The sequence below is a fragment of the Antechinus flavipes genome, chromosome 4 (assembly GCF_016432865.1).
Source record: "Antechinus flavipes isolate AdamAnt ecotype Samford, QLD, Australia chromosome 4, AdamAnt_v2, whole genome shotgun sequence".
Taxonomy (NCBI): Eukaryota; Metazoa; Chordata; class Mammalia; order Dasyuromorphia; family Dasyuridae; genus Antechinus; species Antechinus flavipes.
Genome location: NC_067401.1, coordinates 181,704,141 through 181,730,678, shown reverse-complemented (window position 1 = coordinate 181,730,678; position 26,538 = coordinate 181,704,141). Strand labels below are relative to the sequence as shown.

At 37.5% G+C, this 26,538-nt stretch overlaps 2 protein-coding genes and 1 long non-coding RNA gene across 3 annotated transcripts; all 3 read left to right on the top strand.

Moving 5' to 3' along the window:
* Positions 1-36: 36 nt before the first annotated feature.
* Positions 37-735, top strand: LOC127560817 (histone H2B type 1-B). Its single transcript, XM_051995693.1, has one exon. The coding sequence runs from the start codon at positions 127-129 to the stop codon at positions 505-507; it is 381 nt and encodes a 126-aa protein (XP_051851653.1). The 5' UTR covers positions 37-126; the 3' UTR covers positions 508-735.
* A 43-nt stretch (positions 736-778) lies between these two features.
* On the top strand, positions 779-13,870 carry LOC127560824 (uncharacterized). Its single transcript, XR_007953412.1, has 2 exons — positions 779-1,286; positions 7,389-13,870. It is a non-coding gene; the product is annotated as an uncharacterized LOC127560824 (long non-coding RNA).
* Positions 13,871-17,155: 3,285 nt separating this feature from the next.
* LOC127560805 (histone H1.4-like) lies at positions 17,156-18,181 on the top strand. The gene has a single exon (XM_051995681.1). It carries the CDS (start codon positions 17,302-17,304, stop codon positions 18,133-18,135), a length of 834 nt encoding a protein of 277 aa, XP_051851641.1. The 5' UTR covers positions 17,156-17,301; the 3' UTR covers positions 18,136-18,181.
* Positions 18,182-26,538: the final 8,357 nt, after the last annotated feature.

Genomic DNA, 26,538 nt, shown 5'->3' with positions numbered 1-26,538 from the left:
ATGACGTCATCTTTACTGTTTTGCCAATGAGAAAGAACCGGCTCTTGAGTCCTTATTTGCATATTGGGCCTATAAATAGAAGGAATCGCTTTCTCTCTGTTTTTTGCGAGCCTTGTTCTTGAGAGAATGCCTGAACCTTCCAAATCCGCTCCAGCACCCAAAAAAGGGTCAAAAAAAGCTGTCACTAAGGCACAGAAAAAAGATGGGAAAAAACGTAAGCGTAGCCGTAAGGAAAGTTATTCTATCTATGTGTACAAAGTGTTGAAACAGGTTCATCCTGATACTGGTATTTCTTCTAAGGCTATGGGCATCATGAACTCTTTCGTTAACGACATCTTCGAGCGCATTGCCGGCGAGGCGTCCCGCTTGGCGCATTATAACAAGCGCTCCACCATAACTTCCCGGGAGATCCAGACTGCTGTGCGCCTCTTGCTGCCCGGGGAGCTAGCCAAGCATGCCGTGTCTGAGGGCACTAAGGCGGTCACCAAATACACTAGCTCCAAATAGACGGGCTCTTTCAACCGAACCCAAAGGCTCTTTTAAGAGCCACCTTCGTTTTCACAGAATTGCTGTAATATTTAAGTTGCATGTGGTGTGTAATCAAGCTTGGTATTCATATTAAATTAATCCAGTACAAGTTTTGTCCCCTTCCCCAAAGGAAATAGGCCACACAAAACAAAACCATTGAATATGCGTTTTAGGGACCGCTAAACTGCGAGACATTAAAATTAAAAAAAAAAAATTTTTTTTCTAGTAGCAATTAGTTGTGAGTGGGTCTATTAGCTAGGGTAGTTCTAACCCTAGGCCTAAGTTTACATTTCTCGAAAGTCGGCAGTCAGGAATACCAGGATGTGTGGAAATCTACTGACTTGCTTAATGCCTGCTCAGTGATAAGCAAGTGAGAATTAAGTAAAATATTCCAAATAAGGGAACTTTTGCGCATGCAACCAGTTAGCTTAGAAATCAGGATTGGGGGGATGGGGAAGAAGTCTTGCGGTTTTCTGCTTTATAGCCCTGCTTCCGTACGTGGCCTCCCTGCTGGGATCCTCTTGTGAAGGGACTCCCCCCCACACACACCCCCTCCGGCTTCTCAGGAGAACCGAAATAAACTTTGCACCTGGAGACGCCTCCGAATAGTGAAGAAAACAGTCCAAAGCGGAGGAACTCGGTGGTGAACCGAGATAGAGAGTATTACGGCTCCCGAAATTCTGAAGAAAGCTAAAGCCTACCCGCTGATGCTAGAAGGTGATTTGCAGTCAGGCAACTTGTGCGCGCATATCCAGGAGGTAAGCGCTTAAGAAGGCATGAGGGTCAATTTCGGAAGTCTTAGACTGGAGAGACCGGTGAGGGCTCCCAATCTAAATTAGATGGACTGCGGACCCCAAGGGAAAGGCTGCCTGAGAACGCTACCAGGTAACTGCTGGTGGGGCTACCCCTACTTGTAATCTAGCAAAGGCAGAATAATTTGTTTAGTCCTGCACTTCGAGGTGCCTGGCGATACTCCTCATAAAAAATGGGAAAAAAGCATTCCAAGCCCTGAGCACAAGAAAGAAACCCGAATATGCCAGCGGATAGTCCTTTAGGTAAAGGGTTACAGAATTGGGAATTGCCAAAATGTAAGGGAAAGGACAAGAAGATGGTTTGTTTTGTATGGAGTGACAAAATTATCAGTGGAGGGACAGTCTGGCCTCCGAGGATTGGATGTGCCAACAGCTGAATTTATATGTTAAGGAGAAGGACCCCGAACCCAGAGGAAATTATGTAGACTAGCCTCTGGCTCCCAGGGCCAGCTGTTCTTATCTCAAACAAAGGTGAAAGGGAAAGAACAGGAACTGGTCCCACCATACCTCTGGGACCCTTTTCTTGTCCTTCCACTACCTTGTGTGCCTCCACATCAGGCAGCGCCAGCAGAGTCTCCTTCTGCCCTTCCAAGACCTAGTGGCACCTCTCTTTATAGATTTAGGGACCCCCGATGCAAGCAAACTGTCACCTTATGGGTCCTTGCATGAATCAACCTTATGGTTCAGCAATTGAGGAAGGATTTAGAGAATTTCCCCCTCCCTAACAAGTACACTTCCAAATTAACATGTACCCTCTTTGGGAGGTTCCAGTAGGGATGGGTCAAATTGGATATGTTAATACTCCTGTGACCAGAGCAGAGGTCAGGAACTTTAAGAAAGACCTGAAGTCCCCAATGGAGGACCCTATTGGGGTATCTGAACAATTGCATCAGTTTTGGGACCTAGCCTTTACTCCTGGAAAGAATTGATGTACATTATGAACATCATGTTCACTCAGGAAGAAAGGGCATTTGCCAGTGGGCAGGTATAATGGAATGGGATCGGTGACACACATCCACCGCTGGGATAGTGCCAGCCGAAGGGAAGTTTCCCTTGCAAGACCCAGGTTGGGATTATAATAATCATGTCCATAGGCAATACATGCAGGATTTGAGGGAATTATTACAAGAATGAAAAATTCTGTCCCTAAGCCACAAAATTTGAAAAAGGCTTTTAAAATTATGCAGGGAAAAGAAGAGTCACCCTCAGAGTTCTTAGAAAAACTGGGGAATGCCATTAGAAAATTCTTGGGGCTAGACCCCTGAGATCCTATTTCTGAAATTATGTTAAAAGTCCATTTTGTCACCAATGCCTGGCGGGACATTAGTAAAAATCTACAGAAGACAGAGGGATGGAATAGGAAACCCTTGGGGGACCTCCTAAAAGAAGCAAAGGTTTTTGTGAGGAGAGATGATGAGAAACAGAAACAGAAGGCTAAGATATTTGTATAGGCAGTTCAGAAAGCCATGGAGTCCACTAAAAACCAAACCAGGGGCCGGCAGGGAAGAAACCAAGGATAGGCTCCCTGGAACATGAGTGACAGGGATCTGGGAATGGGTCAGATGCCCTGTTGGACAAATGGGAAGGCTGGGCAGAGGGGGCCTCTCGCTTGTTGGACTTAAGGAAAAAAAGGGACATTTATCAAGAAGCTGCCCTCAACAGAAAGAGGAACAAAGGGTTTGCTCCCTAATGGGACTTGAAGAAATCCCATCCAGAGCCCTTGACAAATTTAAGGATGGGACCTAATGGAGAGGAGATGGTATTTTTAGTTAACTCAGAAGCAGCCCAACTACCTCAGGGAACTAATTTGTCATCAGAAATTTTGATAGTATCAGGGGTCAAGGGAGAAAATTTCCCTGTCCCTCTGATTAGAGTACTGGAATTAGAATACCAAGGAGTCAGAGTCTTAGGACACCTGCTTCTGGTTCCTGAGGCACAGATAAATTTGTTGGACAGAGACCTGACAACCAAATTGTCCATTAGTCCAGTACCCTGAGTCACTCTAATAGTACCAATCCAGACATATGTAATGAAAGCAATTGAGAAGGAATGGATGGCTCTCCAAGTCTGGGCTGGCCCAAATAATCCAGGCACACTACAAATCCCCCTGATAAAGGTTAAGTTAAGGACCCAGTGATAAAGGTAAGAATTAGACAGTTCCATTGGAAGGAAGAAGGCATTTGAAACTAGTGATCAAGGGGTTATTGACAACAGGGCTCATAGAGGCTTGCATTTCACCTTTCACTATTCCTATCCTCCCGGCTAGAAAGGATGGAACATAAAGGTACAAGATTTGAGAGAAATAAATAAGATAGTGCTGTCCTCTCACCCAGTGGTTCCTGACCCATATACTATACTGGAAAGGATACCAGAGAATGGTGCATGAATTAGAATGATTTAGTGGAGTGGATTTGAAGTATGCATTCTGGAGTTGTCTCTTGGAAGAAACTGGTAGGGACATTCCCATTTGAGTGGGAGGATTCACACATGGGAAGAAAATAAAAATATAGATGGTGTGTCCTGCTACAAGGATATACAGAGTCCCCAAATTTATTTGGACAAGTTTTAGAAGGAATATTGGAGGGCTTTGATCCATCTAGGGGATTAAAGTCCTTCACTATGTCTATGATCTACTCATCACAGGGCAGAAGCAGGAGATAGCCAAGTGACTATTGAACACCTGAATTACTTGGGATAACAAGGGCTTAGGGTTTCACGAAGTAAATTACAATTTGCAGAAATAGAAGTGAAATACATCTGAAAAGTGAAGGGAAAAAGAGGTTGGATCCATCACGGATAGAAGGGATCGTTCAAATGGCCAAGCCTGAGACGAAGAGGGAACTACGGAAATTCCTGTGTCTAGTGGAATTCCTAGTGGAATACTGTAGACATTGGATTGATGTATATACTGTCCTGATCAAACCGTTATATAACCATTTGTTGGAAGACAGACCAGAATAAGTCCAGTGGGACCTGGAGAGTGAATGAAATTTTGAATAGTTGAAAAAGGTTTTGATTTCAGCCCCCGTATTCGTGTTGCCCTCACTGGAGAAATCTTTCCATTTATTTGTAAATACAGAAAAGGGAATGTTGCACTGGGAGTCTTGGCACAAATGAGAGGAGGGCAGAGATAACCAGCGGCCTTTCTGTCAAAAATCTTGAATCCAGTGGCCAAGGGATGGCCAACTTGTATACAGGTGGTGGCAGCCACTGCCCTCCTAGTAGAAGAAAGCAGAAAGCTCACTTTTGGGGGCTGTTTAATTGTGAGTGTACCTTATCAGGTCTGGGCAATCTTGAATCAGAAAGCAGGGAAATGGCTGATTCAAGGATTTTGAAATATGTTGGAAAAGGATGATTTAGTCCCAGGATCCCAGGGTCATAATCTAAATCCTACTGATTTCCTGTTTGCTTCTCTGGAGGAAGCTGTAAATTTAGAACATTGCTGTTTAGATATTATAGATTACCAGACTAAGATGAGGGAAGATTTGCAGGAGTTCCTGTCATTGGAAGGAGTAAATTGGTTCATAGACAGTTCTCCAGAGTAGTAGAAAGGAAGAGGCTGGACCAATATGTCGTAATAGATGGGGACCATAACTCCTTGATTCAGGCCAGTTTTCTACCCAGGGGATGGTCTGCTCAAACCTGTGAACTATACGCTCTCAATCAGGCATTAAAGCTATTAGCAGATAAAGAAGGATCCATATACACAGATTCCAAATATGGTTGGGAGTGGCACATATGTTTGGGAAAATATGGGAAGAAAGGGGGATGGTAAATAGTAAAGGAAAAGGGCTGGCTCATAACTGAAGTATTGGGTAATTTATTGTTACAAAACCAATTGCAATTGTGCATGTCAGAGATCACCAAACAGGGAATACTTTTGAGGTCTGGGACAATTACTTAGCTGATTAGAAACAAGGAAGGCAGGGGAAGGAGAATCTGAACAATCACAGAAAGTGCTAGTTTTAATTCCTGCCATTCTTCTTAGTCTGCCTTCACCATCCTTCACTCCAGAAGAAAAACTGAAGGTTCAGGACCTAGGTGCTCAGGAAATGACTGATGGGCATTGGCCCCTCCCAGATGGTTGACAAGCAGAGACTAAAGCTGGTATAAGACATGGCCAATATCTATACCAAGGGAGTCATTGGGTTGTCCAAAACCTGTGTGATGTGGTGTTGACTAGATTTGTCTCACCAGGATTATATATACTGGCATGGCAATTGGTGGAAGGCTGCATCATTTGTCGAAAAACAAATAAGATTGCCCAATGCTGAGCCTCAAAAGGAGGAAGACTCCTAGGAGTCAGGCCATTCCAAAGCATCCAGGTGGGCGTTACTGAGCTACCACTTGTAGGCCATCTCAAATACCTATTGGTCTTAGTGGACCATCTGACTGCATGGGTAGAAGAGGCTTTTCCCTTATCATAGGCTACTGCATCATCGATTAGCAAGATGCTCCTGGAACACATGATTCCAAGGTATGGGATGGTGGAGCATATGGACTTGGACCAGGCTATGCACTTTACTGCTAGAATACTTCAGTCCTGGCCCAAGCCTTAGAAATCTCTTGGGAGCTTCATACTCCCTAGTATCCTCTCTCTTCAGGCAAGGTCGAAAGAATGAATCAAGCAAGAGACAGCTCACTAAACTAACTTTAGAAACACAGTTGCCCTGGACTAAGTGCCTTCTCTTGGTCCTTTTAAGAATTAGAAACCCTGCAGGATATCAGGATATCATAACCCATAAAGCTGGTATAAGACATGGCCAATATCTATACCAAGGGAGTCATTGGGTTATCCAAAACCTGTGTGATGTGGTGTTGACTAGATTTGTCTCACCAGGATTATATATACTGGCATGGCAATTGGTGGAAGGCTGCATCATTTGTCGAAAAACAAATAAGATTGCCCAATGCTGAGCCTCAAAAGGAGGAAGACTCCTAGGAGTCAGGCCATTCCAAAGCATCCAGGTGGGCGTTACTGAGCTACCACTTGTAGGCCATCTCAAATACCTATTGGTCTTAGTGGACCATCTGACTGCATGGGTAGAAGAGGCTTTTCCCTTATCATAGGCTACTGCATCATCGATTAGCAAGATGCTCCTGGAACACATGATTCCAAGGTATGGGATGGTGGAGCATATGGACTTGGACCAGGCTATGCACTTTACTGCTAGAATACTTCAGTCCTGGCCCAAGCCTTAGAAATCTCTTGGGAGCTTCATACTCCCTAGTATCCTCTCTCTTCAGGCAAGGTCGAAAGAATGAATCAAGCAAGAGACAGCTCACTAAACTAACTTTAGAAACACAGTTGCCCTGGACTAAGTGCCTTCTCTTGGTCCTTTTAAGAATTAGAAACCCTGCAGGGATATCAGGATATCATAACCCATAAAGCTGGTATAAGACATGGCCAATATCTATACCAAGGGAGTCATTGGGTTATCCAAAACCTGTGTGATGTGGTGTTGACTAGATTTGTCTCACCAGGATTATATATACTGGCATGGCAATTGGTGGAAGGCTGCATCATTTGTCGAAAAACAAATAAGATTGCCCAATGCTGAGCCTCATCTCAATGAGAACATCAATTTGTCAAAAAAAAGAACTCTTCCTTGAAAGGGTACTATTAGATTTGTGGGCAGACTGTGGACACCCTCCTCCCCCTTAATTGGAATGGCATTTGTTATATTCGTTTAATCAGACTTAAATTTTTCTTTCTACCCAGTTCTGGGAAAAGTTATTTGGAGGTTCAGCTCCATAATGATCTGGACAGAGAAAAACGAAGCATTGACACCTCCCTCACTCAAACCAGGGATGCTAATGGATGGGGAGATTCCTGGCCTCCTTTGAGAATTCTCAAAGAATATGGACCTGCAACATGGATAATTGTCCATGTTATATGGACATCCATATGTAGGGAGCTGTAGGGAGTTGCTAGATTCAATAGTGGAAACTAAAGACATGTTCATAAGACATAATGCTTTGCTGAAACATTTACATGAATTGCAACTTAAAAGACTCATTGCTCAGACCCTTCCTCTGGATTTACAGTACACAGGTTCAAGCCTGGTGACTAGGTCCTGATCCGGACATGGAAAGAAGAAAATCTGACTCCAGATTGGGAAGGACCATTCCAAGTTCTTTTGACCTCAGACACTGCTTTAAGGACTTGGGAGCCTGGTTGGACTCATCACACCCCACTCAAAGGACCTATGGACGCTCCAAAGGAATGGACCATAGTATTTGAATCTACAGAGGATTTGAAATTAACTTTTTTTAAAATAACTTTTTATTGATAGAACTCATGCCAGGGTAATTTTTTACAGCATTATCCCTTGCATTCACTTCTGTTCTGATTTTCCCCCTCCCTCCCTCCACCCCCTCCCCCAGATGGCAAGCAATCCTTTACATGTTGAATAGGTTACAGTATATCCTGGATACAATATATGTTTGCAGAACCGAACAATTCTCTTGTTGCACAGGGAGAATTGAATTGAGAAGGTATAAATAATCCAGGAAGAAAAACCAAAATGCAAGCAGTTTATATTCATCTCCCAGTGTTCTTTCTTTGCGTGTAGCTGCTTCTGCCCAGATTTGAAATTAACTTGAAGTTAAGAAGTCATTAACTCGGGGAAGGCAATTAATGAATTCTATATATAGATTTCTATTGTGCTTTATATTCTGGGGAACTGTATTAGGACTTTTTCTGTTCTAGATGGTGACTGCTCTATTGTGCTGCTTCTGATGGACTCCTCAGGACAATGGGATCAAAATCAAACCCAAAGTTGGAATTGTCCCTTTTATGCCTAATATTGTTCCCACTATTCACCTTCGTGGCCCCCACTTCTAAATCCTAAATCTAAATGAGGAAAGAGAATAGCTTTCAGAGTTTGACACAGACTGTTGCTGATACTTTCCATATCAGGGATTGCTGGATGTGGGGAGGGCCCCAACAGTTTGAGCAATTGCCCTGAGTAGCTGTGCCTTTAAGTCCAAGCAATAAGTCAGATGTACATCATGAGACTGGTTTTTGGTCAGACTGGGAGGAACATCAGTGGACATTGACCGAATCAGTCCCAGGTAAATACTGCCTGAATCAGACAGGGGAAGGAAGGTGGCTAGGTGAAAGTCAGGTGACTGGACCTAATCTGTAAGCATTGGAAATAACTAAATTAATTGTACTAGGTACCAAAATATATGGAATAGTACTCATGTACAATGTGGATAATAGCACATGGATCTCATGTCAAAATGACAAGACAAGACTTTTAGAGAGTTGCTCATATAAGCTGGGAGTGAATGCGGCAGAAGATTATGAAGGAGTCTGAATAGCAGTCTGTATGAAGAACAACAAAGGGATACAACCTCCCCAGTTGTGATTGGGGAAATAAAAGTTGGGAAAAGTAAAATTTGGTCTGGGTACTTTGATATATTCTGGAGTCGGACTAATATAGGTAGCCACCCATGTTGAGAAATGCCTGTGGAATCCTAGACGTCAGTTATGGAGTTGCCAATATCATAGAAGCTCATATATTTGTGCAGGTGGTCCTCTAGGAGATAGGGATCTGCAGTATTATCCAGTAACCAACAAGAACATCAATTTGTCAAAAAAAAGAACTCTTCCTTGAAAGGGTACTATTAGATTTGTGGGCAGACTGTGGACACCCTCCTCCCCCTTAATTGGAATGGCGTTTGTTATATTCGTTTAATCAGACTTAAATTTTTCTTTCTGCCCAGTTCTGGGAAAAGTTATTTGGAGGTTCAGCTCCATAATGATCTGGACAGAGAAAAACGAAGCATTGACACCTCCCTCACTCAAACCAGGGATGCTAATGGATGGGGAGATTCCTGGCCTCCTTTGAGAATACTCAAAGAATATGGACCTGCAACATGGGCCCAGGATGGGAAGTTGGAGATATAGTAGTAGATAAAGTAGTAGAAATTGTCACTAACCAGACTTCAAAGGCCCTAGCTTTGGTAGGCAACCAAGCCACCCACAAGAGAGGTGGTCTTGCAGCATAAGTTAATCTTAGACTACCTATTAGCAGAGGAAGGGGGAGTTTGTGGAAAATTAAATCTACCTGTTGCATGCAAATCGATGACAATGGGAAACTGGTAAAGAAAATTACTAGGAGTATAAGAAAGCTTGCTCATGTTCCCATACAGACATGGAGTTCCCCTTTTAACATGTCTTGGTGGTTCTGGTTCTGGGGGAGCTGGTGGAAGCAGTTGCTTTGGTTTGGGCTATACCTCTCAGTGGGATCATATTCCTTCCTCCCTCTCTTCCTCTCCCTCCCTCCCTCCCTTCCTTCCTTTCCTTCTTTCCCTTCCTTCCTTTCCTTTCTTCCTTCCTTTTTTCCTTCCTTCCTTCCTTCCTTCCTTCCTTCCTTCCTTCCTTCCTTCCTTCCTTCCTTCCTTCCTTCTTTCCGAAATTGGGGTTAATGATTTACCCAGCGTTACACAGCTAGGCAGTTTTAAGTGTTTGAGGTTAAATTTGAATTCAGGTTCTCCTGACTTCAGGACCTAGCCTAGCCCCTCATGCTTTTCTTTATTCATTCATCACACATTATGGACTAAAATTAACAGCATTTCTCATTGATAAACATCTATTTTCTTTTTTCTTTTCTTTTCTTTCTTTCTTTCTTTCTTTCTTTCTTTCTTTCTTTCTTTCTTTCTTTCTTTCTTTCTTTCTTTCTTTCTTTCTTTCTTTTTTTTTTTTTTTTTGGCTACCTAGCCTGCCCCCATGCTTTTCTTTATTCATCACACATTAGGGACTAAAATTAACAGCATTTCTCAATTGATAAGCATCTCTTTTCTTTTTTTCTTTTTTTGCCATCACAAAAAAATGCTAAATTTAAATTTTTTGATATATATGGGGACTTTTTATAGGTTTATTGGGATATAAGCCCAGTAACAGAGTCTGATTCAAAAGGAATGAATGTTTTTGTTATTTTATATGCATAATTCCAAATTGCTTTCCAAAAAAGATTGTACCATCTCTCATTTCCACCAACAATGTATTAGTGTGTGTTTATCTTTCTCCAACCCCTCCAATGTCTATTGCCATTTTTTGGGAGGGTTGCCAGTTTGCCACTTTGTAATGTGAAATCTCAGGATTTTTGTGATTTGCACTTCAATTTTTATTAATATTTGGGACATTTTTCATATAGTTCCTATTCTTTTGGCAATTGTTTGTTCATATTTTTTTACTATCTATTGGGGAATGGCTCTTCAGACATTTTCAAAGAATAATTGCAGGTATGAGGATAATATAGTAGCTTTATAACTAACCATGGTGAACTTTTGTATTATTAAATAATTTGATGACTATCCAATTATCTTAAATTTGTAGTTCTTTTGGACATAAAGACAAAATGGGACCTCAGTTTGAGTCTAATGTGTTGCTCATTTGCTGGATTGTTTGAACATAATCTTACATATATTGACTATTTTAATGTAGTTTTGTTTTTTCATGTTTAGGAAATATAAACTGAAGAACAAATATATTAAACTAAAAGGCATTGATTGAGTTGAAAAGCAATCTTGCTAAGCTAAAAACAAGCATACTTTAATACTGAAAAAGTTTTTTTCTATATTAATAACATCTGAATACCCAACTAACCAGAATCTTATCCAATAATATTTCCGGTAGAATTTAAGTTCTCTGCAATTGTTTTTCTTTATTGCATGACTCCCATTGTATGTGCTTTACACACATAGTAGGTTATTAGTAAGTCAAGTAATAGCAAAAGTACTGGGTTATTGGATTTGCAGAGTATGTGGGAATGAATAAGATATAAGAAGACTGCAAATGTATGAGGGGCCAGGTTTTGAAGGACTTTAAAAATGAAACACAATTTTATATTTGATCCTGGAAGCAATAGAGAGCCACCAGAGTTCACTTAATGGGGAAGGGGTTCATGAAGTGGTCAAGGTTGTGCTTTAGAAAGATTTGTTTGACATGTGAGTGGAAGATAAATTGCATGTTATGTTATGTTAGTTATGTATGTGTGTACATAAATGTTTGTGTGTGTGTATGTGTATCCACACATATTTGAGTCCTATGGAGTCCTACTTCTTCTGCTAGCCTTATGTTGACTCTGCATTCCCTTAACAATCTTATCCTTGTGCTTTTTAAAAAAAAAATTTTCGAGATCTATAGAGTAATCCTTTGTTAATTTAGTTGGTATGGCATTAAATAAATTATTTTGGGTAATATTATTTTTATGATATTGTCATGGCCATGCTGAATCCAAAAGGACCCTGTGATGAGGTTCTAGTGGCAGTCAGAGTTGTGGAAATCCCCTTTTGGTTGACACAGGTCCTTCATGAAAGAATTCATGAACCCAAAGAGTTTTAGGTAGCAAAAATGGAAGTTTTTTGTTGGATGAGAAGTCAGCTTTTCTAGAAAAACTGACTTCTTCAGTAGCAAAGTCTTATTAGGGAAATGGAGGCTGGCACTGAGAAGATAATGTCTTCTCAGTGGGCAGAGTCCTGGCAGCTACTGCTTTGGACATTCTGCAATGAAACGAGTAAACAGAAACCTATTATATGAGCAGATCTTGGCGGGGCCTGGGGCAGTGGTTAGGATCTCCTAAATGAAATTATTTTGAAGCCTAAATTTGAATGGAGATCTGGCTATCAGTGGAGGTTGTTTGCCTTAGAAATGGCCCAGGCAGAAGGATATGCTCTCATAGACTCTCTGGAGTCTGAGGGGTCAGGAATCAAAGGGGACACAATATCAGAGTGTTAATTCATACCCCCATCATCTGTAAGTTTCTCATGTGAGAACCTGAACTTAGCCTCATATGTTAGATCAAAGTGAGAAGCATGACCATAGAGTGACTTTGCCTATTTCTGTTCTACTTACTTGGGCTCACACCTGTGAGGTACTTCTATAGATAAGATCAGTTTTACCCCTACAATACTGACACTGGAAGTCCCCTTAAGGCCATTTCCATCATTGCATGCATCCTGTTGCTCCACTATTGTATACATCCCAAACTCATTCCCAACATTGTGTGCATCAAGTTCTTGCTTTAGGCTGTGAGAAATATATATGAGAAATATATGTGTGTATATATATATATAATTTTGTATAACAGCTTCCTGATGATCCAACTGCATTGCTTCTGTATCCAATATAAACGCTGTTCCTCAGTCACTCTAGACCAAATGATTTTTGAACATGAGTTTGATTTAGTCGGCTAGCCAAACTGTTCCCATTAAAAGATTAAAAGCTAATCTCTGTCTTGCTTCAGTTTCTCTGGCATTACAGCCAAACCTCGATTAATTGATATTTTCCAATTATTTGGTTCCTTCTTTATTTTTCTAAAAAGTGTTTTATGTTTATATTCAGATAGGTCAAGTATATGTGTTGGTAGGAAGGTATTTGAACATTGTCTACATTCTGTAATTATTCTGAGGGTAATTATCAAGTCCTAATAGATTTAAAAATTTTTTTTGCAATGCACAGAATATTTGTAGTTATTAATTTTATATCCTGCAATTTTGCTGAAATTTAAATTGATTTCAAGGTTTGCTAGAAAAACTTTTGTTAAACATTTTGTTTAAAAGCAACATCTTTGTTTTCTTGGTATGTATACTTATTCCCTCAATTTATTTTTCTAATGTTATTGTTATGGTTTTGATGTGTGTCCTTATGTCAAATAATAGTTGTAATAATGGCTATCCTTGCATTATTCTATGTATTCTATATATTGGAATATTCTCCATCACATATAATGCTAGGTCTTGATTTTTAGTTAGATAATATTAACTATATTAAGATCTATTACTAGTTATACAGTGAGTTTTCCTTTCAATATTGTTAATTTCTATTTTGATTTTCAGAATTTTTAATCTGATACTTAAGTTGGGGTTTTTTGACTTGCATATTTTAAGTTCATGTCCATTTCATTGATCTGTTATTTCTCTTTTGTGATGAGGAATGCATTTGAAGCGAATTTTCCCTTAGGAAATGTTTTAGATGTATCTATCCAAGTTTTGATATGTTTGATATGTCTTGTCATTTTCTTTGGTAAAAATTTCTGCTGTTTTTATGACTTATTGACCCATGAATTACTTAGGATTAAATTCTTTATTCTCCAATTAATTTTAATTCTTCATGTACCCTATATTGAAGTATTTTTTATTGAATTATAATCTTAAAATATGTCTTAATATTTCAGCTTTTCTGCATTTGTTTGTTAGATTAGTAATAATTTTGTAAATGTGCATGAAACAACTGAAAAAATATGTATATGATTTCCTGTTCCCGTTGAATAATCATCAGAGATTTGTCATAGATTTTCTTCAGTTCTTTACCCTATTTATATTTCTGTTGGATCTTTCTAGGTCTGAAAAAGGTCGGTTGAAAGTAGTCTATTTCAGGATTTCCCTTTATAATGGTAGTTACCAAGTTTAAGAAGAACTTGATCATGATTCCTTGATATTTTTTCTATTTGCAGTTTTTTTTTTCTTTTACTTGAAAACTCTGAATTTTCAATGTTTCAATAAACATTTTAACCATTTGTTATGTGTCAGACACCCTGCTAAGCTCTGGGGATACAAATTGAGAAAAAAGACAGTTCTTGATGTCACATGGAGTTCACTGTATATACAAAGTTATATGCAGGATAAATTGGAGATAGTTAACATAGAGATGAAGAGGGGGAAATTTTCTGGTATGAGTGACAGTCAGTGTCACTGAGTCATAGTGTATGTGGTATGGAGGATGTAAAGTGTAATAGATTGAAAAGATGGGAGGAGGCAGGTTATAAAAGGCTTTAAATATCAAACAGAGGTTTTTATATTTGATCCTGGAGATTATAGGAAGCCATTAAAGTTTAGTAAGTGAGGAGAAGGGGAGAGGAAGAAGGGGCAGCTGGTCAGACCTAAACTTTAGGAAGACCATTTTAACACCTGAGTGGATGATAGAGCAGAATATAGAAATACCAAATATCAGATAAGTGCAGTAGTTGGTGGAGGTGATGAGGGACTGAACCAGAGTAGTGGAAGTATCAAAGGAGAGAAGGGATACACCCAAGAAAAGTTATGAAGATATAATCAGTCATTGGCAAAGGATTGTCTAAGAGTGAGGAGTTGAAAATAATGCCTCTGCTGTAAGCCTTGGTGAGTGGGATGGATTGTGGTGCCTTTCACAGTCATATAGAAATTAGGAAGAAGGGATAGTTTGGGGTTAGGGATAAGAGAAGATAAGAAGTTCAAATTTGGCCATGGAATTTAAGAAGTTTGAGAACCACTGTTCTAGGGTGTAATTCATCTGGGCCAATAATTTAAAGTCACCAAAAAGGAGCTAGATGCTTGCTTTTACTCTATCTTCACTTATCTAGGCTATCAACTCCCTATTATCTATTGTTATTTATTTATTTTTTTAAATTTAAATCTCCTTTATATTTCATACATATATAAATAATATGTAGAAACTGAGCAATTCTGCCTTCTCTTTATGTCAGCTATTATTTCTCAGTTGATCCAGTGGTTTGAGCATTGGACCTGGACTCAAGAGGACTTGAGTTCAAATTTGGCCTAAGATACTAGCCATGTGACTTTGGTCAAGTAACTTAACCCAGTTTGCCTCAGTTTCCTCATCTGTAAAATGAGCTGGAGAAGCAATGGAAGACAACTTCATTATCTTTGTCAAGAAAATTCCAAAAAGGGTCATGAAGAATCAAGGCACAACTTTAAAAAAAAAAAAAATTATCTCCCATCATCTTGTCTTTGATTCTTCTTTACCCTAAAAAACCAAAAAACAAAAAACTGCCCTTTTTGTGATCCTTAGCCTTCTTTAATAGACTCAGTTCATTATGAACTTTATGAACAAGTTAAAGCATTATATTTGTATATTTATTCTCCATTACTTATACTTGCTTCCATGTTTAAAATTCTCAGCTAGTTCATGTATTCCTTACATATTCATTTGCATCTTTTCAGAAAACTCATTTTTTTTTCATTTCATCCATATTTTCTTTTTCCTTAAAAAAAATGTTTTTAGATTGCATTCTTCCTTGGTTAAATTTAGCTCATGGAATAATATTATTTCTCTGAAATTTACCCTTTCCAAATCTAGGATGTTTCTATCTACTATCACAATCACTAAGGAGGTTAGAAAATGTTCTCATATGGGTGAGGATGAGAGAGACTAGCATTTCTTCTTGTTGATGTCTTCATCTTTTGAAGAATGAAGTTATGATTAAGATAAGTATAAAAAGTATAATGTATACTTTAATTTATAAAAAAAAGCACTTTTTTTTGTTTTTTTTCTGTCTCTCTCACACACACATACATATACATATTTTTGCTGATTTCAAATATCACTTCAATTTTGTGTTTTACCCGCTGATTTCATGCTAAGCATGGTTTTATACTACAACTTTTTGCCTCATAAAATGATAGGGATATCCACCGTTATACTATATGATATTTGAGTAGAAAATGGCCAGCAATATATTTTGTTTTATTTGTTTTTTTTTTGTTTATTTGTTTAGAAAAAAAATCTATTTTCTGTTATTAAGTTTTGTTTTAGGTTTCATAAATTTGAAATTGTTCTTTCTCAGAGATATAAATTCAAAGACAATTTAGTTAGAAAGGACTTATATAGAAATATTAGGATCCAGACCAAGGACTTTTGAAAAATCTGGTAGAAATTGGGAACAGATTAGATATAGGAGATAGAGAAAAATGATTTTTCAGGCTTAAGCATGGGCAACTGGTAGTGCTATTAACATTACAACAACAGCAAAAACAGGTGTCAGAAGGAAGAGATGATTTTCAGAGATTTTTGAACTTTAGTCTTAACTTCAAGATCAACTTTGTAGATGGTTATCTTAGAAGAAAAATTTCCTAAAATCATAAAATAAAATTTTCTTTGCTTTTGATTATTTCCTTTTTAAAAAATAATTTTCATTTACTATTCTCATTCTTTGAATGCCAGTTTCTCTATCTGCTATGGACCATTTTTATAGCTGGAAAAGAATATTAAAAGTCTCAGAAAAGGTCTCATAACCACTAGTTCAATTCAACTCAGTTTTGTTAATTTCAACAAATATAAATTTTTCCACTTTTTACATGGAGAACACAGTTCTCATTAGTGGCAAAGTTGAAACTAGGTCTCTTCTCAGAGTTCAAGATACTCTCAGTCACATTACTATGCTTGCCTTCTCAGACTTCTTTTTCTCTAGATGCTTCTCTTTCCCAAAGGTCAGAATATTAATAAAGATGTATTATTATCATCATTAGTAGTAGTAGTAGTATTAGCACCGCTTGCCTATTAAAAAACTATTTCCTTATTTCAAATCCACTTTATCCGCATGCTCATTGAATGAATTGAATATTTTCTTTTTGTCCCCAGATAAACAAGTCAACTAATTGTTGATTTTTACTTTGTTAGGATCTTAGTCCTTCATAGAAAAGGGCCCCTAACAATAAAGTAGTATAATAGCAAAGAAGACAAAAGTATCTGAGCCTAAATATGAAATAATTTTTTTTGGTCAAATTAATCAGTACTTTAAAAAATGCAAGGTTAATAGGAACTGATACTAATTAGCAGAAAGATTAAAGGTTTTCTCTAGGACCATGGACTGCACTCTAAGCAGCCTGTGTTACTTTCTTCATCTACAGAGAAATTTTTAGCAAAACTTCAAATACAGATAATTTATTTTTTAGATAAATTAAGAGGCCAGACACATGAAGAATCATCTCTAAAGGGTCACAAACCTCATCCCTTTAACTATTTATTTTAAATTTATAATGAAAAGAGCAACTTGGGTTTTTTGACATTGAATTGTGCTCAAAGTTGTAAGTATTTTTGAAAACTTTGGGTGTCATATTTTATATGTATTAACAGAAAAAAAGGTATGTAAAGCCTGAGAGTCCAGGGATGATTTCCTGACAAAAACTGGTCAGTTTGACGAAGGAATTATTTGAGTTTGGCCTTTTTTTGATGTGTAACAAACACAATTTAGAAGTCAGAACAGAGACTGCAGGGCCCACAAGTGGGCTAAGCAACCCACCAATCACGGCGCAGCTCCGCCCTATATATACCGCTGGTCGAAGCCGTTCCTTTTTAGTTCGCATAAATCTAGTTTCCTACTTCTACTTTTGCCCACGTTGTATGATTATGTCGGAAACAGCGCCTGCGGCTTCTTCTGATCCTGGTTCTACGATAGCCACTGCGCCACCTCCAGTACCTGCAGAGAAGGCGCCCACGAAGAAGGCCAAGAAAGGAGGGCGGCCTAAAGCTGTAGGTCCCCCGGTATCAGAGCTTATAACCAAAGCAGTGGGTGCGTCCACTGAACGAAATGGGGTGTCCCTCGCAGCTCTCAAGAAGATCCTTGCTGCCAGTGGCTATGATGTGGAGAAGAACAACAGCCGGATTAAGTTGGGTTTGAAGAGCTTGGTAAACAAAGGCACCTTGGTGCAGACCAAAGGAACTGGGGCTTCCGGCTCCTTCAGGCTCAACAAGAAAGTGTCTTCAGGCGAAACCAAGAGCAAGGCCAAAAAGTCACCTTCTGTTAAAGCTAAGAAACCTGCTTCTAAGAAACCTAAGAAAGCTCCTGGATCAGCAACTGTCAAGAGCGTGAAAACGCCAAAAAAAGCAAAGAAACCGGCAGTGGTTGGAGCCAAGAAAACAGTCAAGAGTCCCAAGACTAGTAAAGCAGCCAAGCCCAAGAAAGTAATCAAGAGTCCGGCTAAGGCCAAGGCAGTGAAACCTAAGGCTAAGGTTGCTAAATCTAAGGCTGTTAAGCCTAAGAAAGTGTTGCCCAAAAAGAAGTAAATTAGCTGTCAATTTCTTTCTAGAAACCCCCAAAGGCTCTTTTAAGAGCCACCATCAGACCTCTTACGGAGAGCTGCTTAGCACTTACCCGGAAAGAAACTTGTCTCTGAAAATGGGCTGCTAAGAGCATTTTGCTTGCTTGTTTTTGGTGTGACCAAAATTTAGTATTTTGGTATTTTCTGCCTTATCAATGGGTTGGAAGTTTTGTACTTTTGAGATTCTAGTCTTTTTTTGTTGGGTGGTGTTAAATACTGGTAGAATCAAATCAACTGAGTAGTGCTTGCTTAAGACAATCTTGAAATCTTATCTAACTATAAAAAGCTACTTGTGACTTTGACATCTGCAGCTTATTTTTTTCTAAAGTGCAGTACTTAAGATTGCAGACTGCTGATTTTAGCAATCTGGCTCCTCTAGGATTTAAAGAACTGATTATTCAGCCTACTTCAAAAAGCATGAAAGACTTTAAGCCAAAGAGTGATTACCTAGTTACTAATTCTCATTAGTGACAGAACTTAAATTTGTCTATTGGGTTTCTGCCTTGTAGAACCCTGTCATTTGATATATATATATATATTTTTTTCATTGTTCTACATATACAGAACTAAGAGGAATTAACTTTATTTGGAGAGCCCAGGATTGATGTGTAATAATATTCCTAGGTTATTAGGTCAAGAAAATTCAAATTACTGAGAAAATGTGGAAAAGTTTGTGTGTTTTGGAGTGGCATCAACTCAAGGTGAAATCAGTTGTAACTGGAAGAGGGTTTTGCTACTATCTAGTAGTACAATCCCATTTTACAGGTTAAACTAAACTACAAATTAAATACTACAAATATTTTAAAAGTATGTTCTGTCTGCTAGGTACAGGAGGGAAGGAATATGGGGAGTTCACTTTACTGCTTTTTAGCTATTGGCAATTTAAAAAATTCTAATCTTTTGTTTTTATTTCTGTAAAGAGTGCTTAGTTGTTACACAATTCCTTTGTGTAGGTAGAGTCACACATTTTATATATTGATTTGAAATTTAATTTTTCTATCTTGTTTAGTTTTGTTGGTAATTTTCAGAAAATATAATTTACATGAGTTTATAATATCTTGCTTACTTGATGGAAGATATTTGACTTAAATTTGTAGGGTTTTTAAAATAAAATGTTATTGTATAAAGTAATGCTTGTTTTCTCTGTATTTCATATTCTTTTAAAATGTGTTACTGTGTAGCTATTATTTTTAGATCTGTTAAGTAATTGTGGTAGCAACAGATAACTATTTTACCCTGAATTTACTGGAAATGTCTTGTTTTTTTCCATCACATTCAAATTCTTGGTTTTAGATAGACTACTTGCCATACCAAGTACAAAAGATGGCTTTGGCTTCCCCAAGAATCAATGAAATCATAAATCTATATTCCCTTCCCCTCCCCCCATAGTAAAATGAATGTCTAAAAATGTCTATGTGCACTCAAATGTTTGTATGTACTATATGTATAATGCGTATGTAACATGATCTATTTTTTTTATAGCTTTCCTAATATCAAACCAACCCTACATTCTTGGTATAGATCCAGTGTTTCATGGTATATAATCTCCTTATTATGTTCTATTATATATGATCTTTGCTATTCAATAGTTTTGCACCAATAGAGATATTGGTGTTTGGCAGAGGTTCTTATATTGGGATACATAATCTTATTTTGATAATAGTATTAATGTGTTTTGATTCCTTGCAATCTTATGCATTTTATTTTATGCATTTAAAAACTTTAGATTTCACTATACTACTGTCAATGGCATAACAAAAAAGTTTAAGAAATCCTGGCCTATATTTATTTTCTTCTGTTTTATCTCTCCCTTAAGTATCAAAACTACAGTTATTTAATGGAATCCTGCTTTTAAACTCAATTGGTCATGGTAAATAATTTTTCTTTAGAGAGTTTATAGCTTGTTCAATTCTCTCTCATGGGTTACTTAAGATTATTTTTTTCTTATTTTTTTCTTCTGGGTATTTTATATTATTGTAAATATTTATCATTTGTGTTAGTGTATAATTTGTAAATGTTTTTTGTAATATTTTTAAACCCACTTTATAATTTTAGTAATCCAAAATTGTGGGATTAAAAATTTTTATGATTTTAAGTATTTCTATTTTGTGTTTAGTTAGGTTTTTATTATAACTATATTTTTTGAAGTACATTCTCTTTTATGGATGAAAACTAATTCCAGGGTCATATTTACTAGTTGTATGAACCCAGGTCTTTTAAGTCACTTCACTTTCGTTTGCCTCAGTTCTTCAGCTATAAATTGGATAATTACATCTACTTTGTGAGAATCAAATGAGATAATTTGTAAGCATTTTGTAAACTTTAAAGAGCTATATAAATTCTATGTATTATTCTTATGTTCTTTATTGTAATGATCGCGTATTTAAAATCAGACGGAGTCAGGAACTCAGGTTAAGGGAAAAAATCTTCAGTCTATTCAAGTGAAGAGGTGAAAAAAGATTGGGATAGCAATATAGGCAAGAAGGATTGCAATAGCAATATGGGCAGCTGTGACAGGAAACCAGCTAGCAGAGCAAGTGAGGGCTGAGCTCTCCTCCCCTTCCTTTTTCACTCCCCTGCCTCCACCCACCAGAATCGTCATTTCCTATACAACACATCAGGACTTGCACAAAGAGTGGGCGGGGCCATTCTTTCTCCAAGCTTATATATTAATAGAGTATGATCCAATTACTATTTAGCCTCATGTGCTTGGGACCTCAGTGCATCAATTCAAGCCTTAGCCCATTACACTTTATTGATCATATTTTTATTGTGACTGAAAATTTATATAGTCTAGAGTAATTAATGTTTTTTGAATTTGTCTTTCAGTGAATTTTGGTAAAAATTCTTTATATAGCTGAGTAATAATATGTAAGATTTTCTAATCCTTAGTCTGTAGAGAGCTAACCCTTCTACAATTCTATTCAGATTCTTAACTTTTAAAAATGTAATATTGTTCTAGGTCTGAAAGGATGTATAAAGTTTATCTTTTATATGAACTTTTTATTTCTCCCTCTTGAGAGGGAATAATTCTATCTTCATCCATTCTTAAGACTTCAGCAGTGGGGAAGAGGATGTCTCTTTTACCCTATCTATGCTCAAAGAAAAGAAAGGAAACATTTAATGTTTGTAAGCACTATGTTAAGTGCTATTATAAGTATCTCACTTTTCTCTTTTTATTTTGCTAACAATCCTGCATAGTACATGATATAATTCCTATTTTGTAGTTGAGGAAAATAAGGCAAACAGATTGAGTGACTAGACTAGAGTAACACAGTTAACTTGTCTAAATCCAAATTTGAAGTTTCCAAATTCCAGGTCCAGCACTATATCCATTGTGTCTCTGTCTTCCTCAGCGATATCTTGGAGTACGGCATGTCCAGTGGAAAACATTATGCCCAAGAATGTTAAGTCCAGAAGATCCAGATACAGAATGAAGGTAAGCTGTAGAAAGGAGCAGGTTGAAAGAATTTCTTAGCTCTTCCAAGGCTATTTAAGTAAAACTCTTTTTCTTTGCCCTAATTCTGTTTTCAAGTCAACTATTGAAAATACATCCCTTAGTGGAGGTTTGTGAGTTATGAGTTTGGTATTACAGAATCCCTTGAATTTAGTGAAGTATTCTAGGCATGATTTTGCCTATCAGTGAGATTTTAAGGGGTTAAGTTCAAAGGGGTGCTAGCAAGACTTTGTTTTCTCTTGACATGTAATGTTCCCAAAATAATAAAATGTGATTTTTAAATGTTCTTTGGGAATTTCAAAGAGGGCATATTATGGTGGTGGTGGTGATGGTGGTGGTGGTGGTATTGAGTGGGAAGGAAAAGTCTACACAAAATGAGCTTGCTAACATGAGAAACTTCAGTGAACAGCACCAAATCCTAAAGCTTTCTTTTTACCCTGTGTTACCCTTTGATTTTGGTCTTGGGCTTGTGTTCTCTTATCAATGCCCAAGAATAAAAAGAAATAGAATGAGAGTAAGCAAGTTCTATTTCTAAGATGTTTATCTGGATTCATGACATTTCTTACTTTTCTCTACTTCTCTACTTTTTCTTCTACTGTATTGCAACCATTCTTTCCACTGTAGTAGTTACTTACATATGATGAGAAGTATTTATTGCAATTATAAGAAATTTCAGGATTCAAATTACACTTAAGTCATATACATTTGCGGTAAGTCACAAGTATATTTTATCTTTTAAATCTTTTAAAAAGTTTGCAGCCTTTTCCAGGTGCTTCTCTCTGTATTCAGTGTTCTTTTCTAGCTCTGCTTTTAGGTCATCAGGAAATGTGGAAGGATAGAAAATCCTTGTAATATGGATAGTTAAGAAAATCCAGAATTACAAGAATTTGTCACTTTGTCTGTAAACATGATGGAGAAGACTACCTCTACTAGGTAGAGAAACAAGTCAAATTAACATTTTAAGGAACAATTTTTTTCTAATTATGTATTCACTATATATAACCTTCATATTAAACATAAACAATCACAAAAAGGGAGTGCTCAGTGCAAATGACCAGTATAGGTTACCCTAACTTTAATAAACATTAAGTGGCTATTGTATGCTACTTTTGCAAAGACAAAAAATATAGTTTGTCCTCAAGGAGTTCATATTTTACTTAGTATCTAGAAGATGTATACAGATAAGTAAATGCAATATATATATATATATATAACCATTTTAAGAGGGAGGGAATATTATCTAATTAGACAAATCGAGAAAGTGTTTATATATGAGGTGGCATCCGAGTGCTTGAAGATGTTAGAAGCCTTGCTGAAGACAGAGAGGGGATGAGGGATTGCATTGTATGTAGATAGAGGGCACAACCTATATAAATGCACCTAGATGGTAGCTATAATCATGCTATGTACATTTAGTTGGGCATTTTGACTAGACTTTGACTGCCTGAGAGAAATAAAAAGACTAGAAATGATAACTGAAAAGTAAATTTGTAAAAAATCTCTTTTGAGACTGAATAAATTCTCCAGAGATTTACTATTTATGGCCCAACATCATAGTAACTCTTATCAAGATTTAGAAACCCTTTGAAACAGACTCTGCTAATCTCTTTATCAAAACTTCAAATTTCAGGTTTAACCTTAATCAGTATCCTATGTTATCTTCAAGGACTTGCCACTGAGAGATAATATGAAGTCTAATATTGTGCAGATGAGAGTCTGACATCCACTCAAAGTCTGGATACTTGAATGTGTAGAAGGTGAAAAAATGGTGGTGATAGATGCATAGCATGGATGTTACTTTCCAGGGCTCTTTCCACTGGGATTATAGAGGGGAAAATGGAGAATGTCTTGACTCTTACAACTTTTTCCTTCATCTGGGTCAGTTTATTGAAAAGAAATGAAAGAAAAGACATCTCTTACTAGTTGCAATAGCATGACCTCTTGTTGCCTTCCTTTTACAATCACTCCAAGTCAACATAGAAGTTCTCTTAAAGATGGTAGCATGATGATTTTTTGGGGAAAATTAATCTGCTAGTGTGTGGTATAAGTCTGATGAGAATGGAATTAAGGTAGTTAGATTTTTGCAAATAATCTAGACATACAGGAATATGATGTTGAGCCCTGGAGAAAAAAATCATACCCACTTTGGTCTCTCCCACTCCTTCCTTGCCTTTAGGACTGGAATTTGAGTTTTTAAAAGTCCAGGAAAAATCTTGGAGCTTCAATCACCTTAACATACCATTGTGTCAAACTCCAGGTGCATTATCTCCATCCTTGTTAGGATAATTTCCCCTCCTTTTGAGTATTCCCCACACTTTGATGTCTCCTACTCTTGACCACCTTATTTTGACCCCTATCCTGTCAGGATTAAATTATTATCCTTTCCTGAATTATGGTTTGTCTATCCTCTGTGTCCTTGCCCCCTTTATCTGCCTTTGTTTCCCCTATAAGTTTGTATACTCAGGTTATATATTCTGTTTGCAAACCCTAGTTAGCTAAAACCCTATATAAGTTCCCTGCCTTGGTTTATCTGTACTGAATGCTTTGGACAAGAGTCCCATCTGATTGACTAGCCTAAACTCCACATTAAAGATTAAAAAGCAATCTCTGTTGACTTCAGTTTCTCTGGTATCAATGCATCTGGTGGTAGCAGTGAGAATGGAGAGAAAGAATTTATGCTTAAAGACATTAAAAAGGAAAAATAATAGAACTAGGTGATATATTGGATAACTGAGGTAAAGGAGAACATGGTGTCAAAGATGACTCCAGTTAGTGAGCCCAAATGACTGAAAATACTGGTGCCATAGAGAGGAAAAAAAAAAAAAAGAGAGAGAGAGAAGTGTTGGTTATTTTGGAATATCCATGGAAACAGTTCAGTGATAAAGATATAAATTGGGCATTAATATAGAGGTGATAATGCTATAAGAGAAAATGAACTTCTTGAGAAAGTAAATAATGCATAGTGTAGTAGTAGTAGAAAACATTGGAAAAAGAACCTTGGTGACCTGAATAACTTATTTTGAATGTTCCCCTGGACTTTTCAACATTTCCTGCTCCCAATCTTTGAAAGGGCAGTTAGGTGATGTGTAGTGGAGAAAGGAAAGGGCCTGGAGTTAGGAAGAACTAAGTTTTCCAGTTTCAATATCTGTAAATTGGGATAATATCTACTTCACAGTTGTGAAGATCAAATGAGATATCTGAAAAAGGCTTAGCATAATAACTAGCATATAAGCACTATATAATTGTTAGCTGTTATTATTGCTGTTATATAATGGATATTCAGATCGTCAAGAAATATTTACTGATTGATAATTTCCTTGTCTCCTTAGAAGAATATAGTGTTAAGTTCTGAGGTATGTTAAGAAAAAATAAAGTGGTATGTGACATCTTTCCTTTGATTTCCTTTATATGTCTTGCTCACTTATCTTCAGCTTAGGATGTAGTTCCTTGGTCAATCCTCCTGTGGAGATAAGAAGCCTTGTAATGAGAGATAGAAAAATGAGAGTTATAGTTAATTCTTCCCTACTTAGGGTGTAGAAGCAAAGGTAATAGTGATGCATCTTATTTAATAGCACTTCCATGTTAAAACCATGCCCATTTCTGATGCTGAACCATTTAAAAATGCTAAGTAAATCATTATGTCCTAGGATTTACTATAATCAGCTAGGCAAAAACCATTCCCCTTTTCCCTACTTATTTGACATATTCCTTTTCTTCCAGATGATAACTATGGTGGTAATGGTGATGCTAACAGTGATCCCAGTGGAGATCCTGGTAGCCAGGGTGACAGACAGTGGACCATGTTCTGAAACAGGATAGGGAGGTTAGGGGCCCATGATTCCACAATTCCATCTCCCCGCCCTCCTACCTCCCAAATCAAAGCATTTTTCCCATAAAGAAAAGTTCTCTTTTCTGCATTATTCATTCTGGTCCATACCCCAAGTCATAATGAGGGATTGATTTAGTCCCATGTGTTCTATTTGGTAGGCATATCTCTGTTCTTCTCCTGGGGTGATATCCACAGCTATCCAGACCTGGGATAGATGTCCCCAAGCTCAATTCCTTGGTTCAGTTGCTTCTCATCCCATAACCAGCTCAGTGTGATGGACATTGGGGAGAAACTGAGGGCTTGGCATCTCAGAGTGATAATACCTTTGTGAGTGACATGTCTGGTCACTGTCACCAATGGGGACACTGAAGGTACAGTTAAAAGAAAAAGGTGAGTAGCCTCTCTCAATGCACTTCCAGGGAGATTGAAGTTTTCAGTTCATTTCATCCCAGTGACTAGTCATAGAAAGAGATCAGCTTCAAACAAATATACTAACTTTACCAGTAGATTAAATATGCATGTGTGTGTGCGTATCCACATATCTATCTGGAGAGAGAGAGAGAGAATATGGAAGAAACTCTTGTGAGCATTATACCTTATTCAGGATTTCACTTCCAGTCTCTTTAAGTATTCATGTAGCTATTCAGGGCAGTCTCTTTCTAGGTAAGCTCTATATTGCTTTGCTCTGATCTTGTTCATCTCCAATTTCTGCTTTATGGCCTGGGCTTCTGGCTGATCTGCTGTCCAGTTCATTATCTCTTGATATATGAAATATATATTCATATATATAATGAGATATATGTCTCATTATATAATGAGATAGTCTTGAGCATCATAGACATACTTTCAGAAGCTTTTGGTTCTGTTGTCTTCCATCAGAGCTCAACCCAAGGATGACTTGTAGTATATGAGAACCTGATAACCCAGACCAGTTATGAAAGCTGAAAGGTTTTCCAGTAATTTTTTCCTAAACCTCAAAGACTTTGTCATTATATATATATATATACACACACATGTGTACACAAAAATATGCATATGTGTCCACACATAACTCAGGAGCTATTCTAGCTGTTAGGACTAGT